Here is a 6,000-nt window from a genome sequence, read left to right on the forward strand (position 1 = left end):
GGCTGGAGAGACAGGTAAGGTGGGCCACAGAGGGCCCTCAGCTAGGTCAGAGAGCCTCAGGGTTACCACAGAGGACAAGGGACACTCCGCGGACAGACTTGACTTCATCTACCCGGGTCTTGCCTTCTGGCTTTATGCTGAGAATAAATAAGCACATTCCTCGCCTAGTCCAGCCACACACCCAGATGCTTCTCCAAAGGTCGTGGGTGGAAGCTTGGTTCAGCAGACCTGGGCCAGGGTCGCTGGGCTCTGCTTCTACCAGGTGTGATTCTGCCTTCTACAACGACGTCTCTTCCAGCCCCCAGGGCACTCCTATGAGACTCTGGCAAATACTTGGGCTGAAATCTGGGTCACTCTGATGGTCAGAAATCCATCAAACAGACATTTACCAAGTGCCTACAAAGCAGGGTGCTAAGCGCAGCGGGGACGGGACCTGGTTCAAATCCCAATTCTGTTTCTTTCCAGCCGTGCGACCTTGCTGTTGTACTTCTCCAAAGCTAGTGTCTTCACCACTCTGCAAAATGTGGCAAAGTCAACGGTAGCTCTCATCATCACTGGTAGGTACTGTGGTGATGGTGGTGGTGGGGAGGGGTGGATCAAATCATGCACAAAAAACCTGCAGGTTTATAACCTAGGTAAGAGAAAAAGACAAGCCAATAACACGTTGTTATGGGCAAAAGTTGAGAAATACGTAAGGTGCCTGGAAGGAAGTGTCTGAGATAGGTTCTAAGGTTCTAACGAAGTAGAATGTCTAAGCAGGTCGTGGTGGCTCTCGCCTGTAATCCCAGCACTTTGGGAGGCTGAGGTGGGCAGATCACGAGGTCAGGAGATCGAGACCATCCTGGCTAACACGGTGAAACCTGTCTCTACTAAAAATACAAAAAATTAGCCAGGCACCTGTAGTCCCAGCTACCAGGGAGGCTGAGGCAGGAGAATGGCATGAACCCGGAAGGCGGAGCTTGCAGTGACCAGAGATTGCACCACTGCACTCCAGCCTGGGCGACAGAGTGAGACTCCATCTCAAAAAAAAAGAAAAGAAAAGAAAAAAATAAAGAAAAGGCCCACCAAGGCCAAGTAGGCGGGAATATAGAAAGGCCAGCATTTCAGTTCTGTGCTCCCAAACCTTTCAGAACAGTGTGCTGCAGACAGAAGGGCTGGACATAACCATTCAATGGGGGCATCTCTTGCAACCTGCAATAGCAAAAACGCGGAGCTTACGCAGAGAGGTGCAGGTTTGCACATTTAAATCCCGGGTCTATCACTTCTTACGTGACCTTGAGCAAGTCACTTAATCTTTGAGCCCCAGGTTCCTGGTTTGCAAAGCAGGTTTAATACCTAATACACAGAACGCACCTGCGGGTCCTGGGGTCTAGATCCCCTCTTCCGACTAGTTAATTCCGAGTGTGAGCCACTGGCCCTTACGGCTTTTCTCCTTCAAAAGCCCTAAGGACCAATCAATGGCTCATGCCTGCAAGTTCATGCCTGTAACCTCTGAGAGGCTGAGGTGGGAGGATCATGTGAGGCCAGGAGTTCGAGGCCAGCCTGGGCAACACAGTGAGACCCCCATCACTACAAGAAATTTAAAAATTAGCTGAGTGTGGTGGTGCGTACCTGCAGTCCCAGTTGCTTGGGAGGCTGAGGTTAGAGAATTGCTTGAGCCTAGGAGTTCAAGGCTGCAGTGAGCTATGATGGTGCCACTGTACTTCAGCCTGGGCAACAGAGTGAGACCCCATCTCTTAGAAACAAACAAACAGCTCTAAGATCTAGTGCCATCTCCTGCAGGTAGGCACCCAGCCTTCTAGGTACCCTGCTAGACCAGCCCTTCCCTGACTCCCCCCTGCTGTAGAGTGATGGCCTCTTTCTTTCTCTTCCACCAGGCTCTAGGGCTTGGCAGAGGAAGGGGCAAGGCATCTCTGTATGGCTTGGACCCAGCCACACCCCCACACAGAGTAAATGTTTCCTAATGCCATTCCCTTTCCACAACTCCACTCCACGAGAGGGAAGAAGTGAGTTAAGTCTGCTAAGGGGCGGAGGGAAAGGTTCAGGAAGGTTTCAGGGTGCTGTCATTAGCTCTTGAGGATTGAACAGAATGGTGGGTGGGGAGAATATTCCAGGCAGATGGAAGAGAGGTAGATACAAAGGCACAGAGGTGTGTAGGGAACAATAAGGCAAATTGTGTATTTGCTGAGGGAGGGCTAAAGATGAGGATTCAAGGCCAGGCACAGTAATCCCAGGACTTTGGGAGGTCGAGGTGGGAGGATCGCTTGAGCCCGGGAGTTGGAGGCTGCATTGAGCTATGATGGCGCCACTGTACTCCAGCCTGTACAACAGAGCAAGACTGTCTCTAAAAGAGAAAAATAAAAAATAAAAAAATAAAGATGAGGTTTCAGGATCTAGATCCCAAAGGGCCTCGAATGCCATGTCAATGATGTGATGCTATAGAATGTGACTGACAAAATTGTAAACGGGCTGGGCGCGGTGGCTCACGCCTGTAACCCCAGCACTTTGGGAGGTCGAGGCGAGTGGATCACCTGAGGTCGGGAGTTCGACACCAGCCTGACCAACATGGAGAAGCCCCGTCTCTACACAAAATTAGACAGGCGTGGTGGCACATGCCTGTAATCCCAGCTACTCGGGAGGCTGAGGCAGAAGAATAGCTTGAATTTGGGAGGTGGAAGCTGCAGTGAGCCAAGATCACGCCATCACACTCCAGCCCGGAGAAGAGCAAAACTGTCTCAAAAAAAAAAAAAAAAAAAAAAGTAAACAGGTGGCACAGGGACCCTCAGGGCATGCTATGCTAGTCTGGGCTAAACTTAGGTTTTGGAGAGGGAGGTGACAGAGCTATGGGTCAACACCCGGGGGCAGGTATTGCAGGAAGATTCTAGGGGGTTCTACCTGGATGGCTGATTACTGAAAACAGCTTAAATGCTATATCCCCACTCTATGACCCATTAACACTTGCTCAAAAGCCATTTCCCACAATCATCCCACGCCATCCACACAGTTCTGTGTCCACGAGTGGGCCAAGTAGTGCTATCTCTATTTTACAGACGGACAAAGTGTGAGCCAGAGGAGAGACACTTCGCCTCAGCCATGCAGGCAGGGAGCTCTGGTCATGATCCGGAGCCACTATCTGAGCTCAAAGTGCTTGGGGTGGCTGGTCCTCAGGCATTTGACAAATGTTCCGACACCTTTTGAGGCCAGACCAAGGAAACGCAGAGATGGCCTTTGGCCTCTGAGTCATCTTGAAACTGGACTAGTCAGCTGGGTCACCTGGGCCTGGGACAGGACAGGCTGCTTCTGCGGGAGGGAGGAAGGAGGATCCACTGAGAGGTAGGTTTTCTTGTGTTCACAGAGGCCAGCAGAGGGGCTTGTCCCCAGAGGCATGCCTATCCATGAGTCCCCAAAGGGAGCCCTGAGTTGGGGGTTGGAAGAAGTCCAGTCCCTCCACCAAGGGGAAGGGGCTGAGGGATCCTGCCCTTTGCTACCTTTCTAAGAAGCCCCCAAATGCCCCCTCCTTCCAGCACCCAGGCCCAGTGAACAGCCGCAGCCTGAGTCATCATCCTCATTTGAATGGTGGCCGAGAAATCAGCCAGGGGGCTGCCCAGGGCTGAGGGCCAAGGCTTGGAAAAACAAGGCTGTTCTGTTACCTCCAAGCCTTGGAACGTCAAGCCCGGCTAGGGAGTGGGGGGCAGAGGGCACGCAGAAGCAGGATCTGAAAGTGTCAACAGCCAGAGGGGTCTTTTGTGTGAGGGGTGGGGGCGCGGTTCAGAATCCGAGCTGTTGGCTTTTGTTTTCAAATGACCTGTTTAATCATTACCCTTTGCAATCAACGGGGAGCACAGGCTCCATGGCAGAGTCTAGGCGAGGATTTCAAATCTCCATACCCTACTGAGCAGCCGGAGAAGAAAGTAAACAAGATACCACCTACCACCGGCAGATCTGGCTCCATCTCGCAAACAATAGCCGGACTGAGCACCCGGCTCAGACACACACATCAAAGTGAGATTTCCAAGCAAGAACTTTCACAGGCAGATAACAGGCTCGGATGGAATTATTTCCCTGTGTCCCCTGAGCTCAGTGCCAAAGGGGGCAGCCTAAGGGGGCTGTCATTTTCACGCTAACCTTGACCTGTAATGTATTCATTCATTTTGCAGTGAGGGAGAGCCACCACCGCCCCAAACCGCGAAAAACCAGTCAGTAACAACTTTATCATTCCCTTTTAACAGTCACAATGGTGGGCAAACGAGACTTAAGTTCCAGCAGCTAGCTGGTACTCACACTCCCCTGGGCTCAGGCTCCTTCAACAACAACAACAAAACCCTAATGCAAGCACCCACCGGAGCTCACAAAGTCAAACCTTTACCTGGCACAGGGAAAATCCGAGTGAGAGGGAGACAGTGAGAGTGTGTGTGTGTCTGTGAGTGTGTGTGTCTCCCTCTTTTACCTTCCAAGGCCTTCAACTATTTTTCCCCCTGCAGCATCCAAGCCCAGCCTCAAGGCAGATGCATAAACACGCCTGCTCCTCCCCTTCCACGGTTGGGCAAAACATCCCCCACCCCTTTTCCAGGACCCCAAGGAGAAAGAATCACGTCCTCTGCAGCCCCTCCCTGGCCTTCGTCCAGCCCCCCTTCCCCCCCAATTCCAGGCCGTCCGCGAACAAGCCTCGTAGGCACCTTGAGATAAACACCCACTAATGATTTTATGATTTTCTGCTCTGGGTAACCGCGCTCAGCGGAATCCCTCCCCCCGCCGTGGCGACGGGGGCCGGCCCAACCGAGGGATGAGGGGGATGGGGGCGTTAGTTTGTTTTTTCCACGGCCGCGTCCTCACACCTGTCTTTCATTCATTCATTCGTTCGTTCGTTCCTTCATACATTCACGGATCCGTCACTGCAGCCGCCCCAGCCCCCCGGATTTCGGAGAGGGGGCTGCGATGGGGGAGGGGGTGGGAGATGGGGGGGTTACGACGGAGGTGGGGGGTGGCGCACCGGGGGGTGGAGGGTTGCGGGGGGTCCGGGAGACAGGACCCTGTGGCTCGGGCTTTGTCAGACGCGGGCGAAGCGGCGGCGGGGGCGGGGCGGGGGCGCTCCCGGGGCCCGAAGTTGTTTTCCGAGGCGCGGCGGCGAGGACAGCGGCCCGGGGTGCGCCCCCTTTGTCTGTCCCCGGCCGGCGCCGCGTCCCCGCGCGCTCACCTGGTCTTGGAGGACAGGAAGGCAAGTTTGATCAGGCCGTAGGTGAACAGCGGGATACTCTCCTTGGCGACGCTGGCAACTTGCAGCCGGTGCTCCAGGATGTGGAGTTCCATCGTCCGCCCGCGCCCCGTCCGCGGCGGCTCATCCGCGGGGGGACGAGCCGCGGCCCCCGCCCCCTCCGCGCCCTGCCGGCACCGACAGCCGGCCCGGGGACCCGGGAGCTCGGCGCCGGGCGCGGGGGGCGGCGGCGGCCAGGCCGGGCCGGACAAAAGGGAGGAGGCCAGCCAAGTTGCGAGGGGGAGCCGCGGGGCGAGGGAGGCAGCGCCGGCGGAGCAGCAACCGAGGGGCAGAGCGGCGGAGCAGCGGCGCGCGGCGCCCGGCGCGGGGAGCAGCTGGTGTTCGCTGTAACAAACAACTTGCCACTCAAACGCCGGCCCCCGCTGCGCATGCGCGGCCCGCGCGCGGCCTGCCGGGACTTGTAGTCCGCTTGGGGGGCTCCCCCGGTGCTGCTGCTGCTGCTGCTGTTGCTGCCGCGGGGGCTGGGCGGTCGAACTACCGGCAGCCCGGTGCACGGGAAATGCAGGAGCGCGGGCACCCTCAGGGCCACGGGGAAGGTCGAGGGGAGGCACTGGGCGGGTGGAGCCAGCCCGAGCCTAAGTGCGCCCTCTGGCACCCACTCAGGCTCGGTACTAGGCGCTTGGAGTGTAAAGCGAGCAACCCAGACGACTCCGGTGCTGGAGAAGGCCCGAGTCTGGGAGCGCCAAGATGTAGGGCAATCGGTCATGAGAGTGCAGAGAAGCCAAACC

General features: G+C 56.1%; 1 protein-coding gene across 1 annotated transcript in view; it reads right to left on the reverse strand.

Annotated features, from left to right (window-relative positions):
- CASTOR2 (cytosolic arginine sensor for mTORC1 subunit 2) overlaps window positions 1–5,619 on the reverse strand; it is a 68,379-nt gene extending 62,760 nt beyond the window's left edge. Inside the window, exon 1 of the mRNA XM_045389745.2 lies at window positions 5,195–5,619. Within this exon, the coding sequence (XP_045245680.1) occupies window positions 5,195–5,307 (113 nt within the window). The 5' untranslated portion in view covers window positions 5,308–5,619. The remainder of the gene's footprint in view (window positions 1–5,194) is intronic.
- Between the last annotated feature and the right edge of the window lie 381 nt (window positions 5,620–6,000).

Source organism: Macaca fascicularis, chromosome 3 (genome assembly GCF_037993035.2).
Source record: "Macaca fascicularis isolate 582-1 chromosome 3, T2T-MFA8v1.1".
In the NCBI taxonomy this organism is placed as follows: Eukaryota; Metazoa; Chordata; class Mammalia; order Primates; family Cercopithecidae; genus Macaca; species Macaca fascicularis.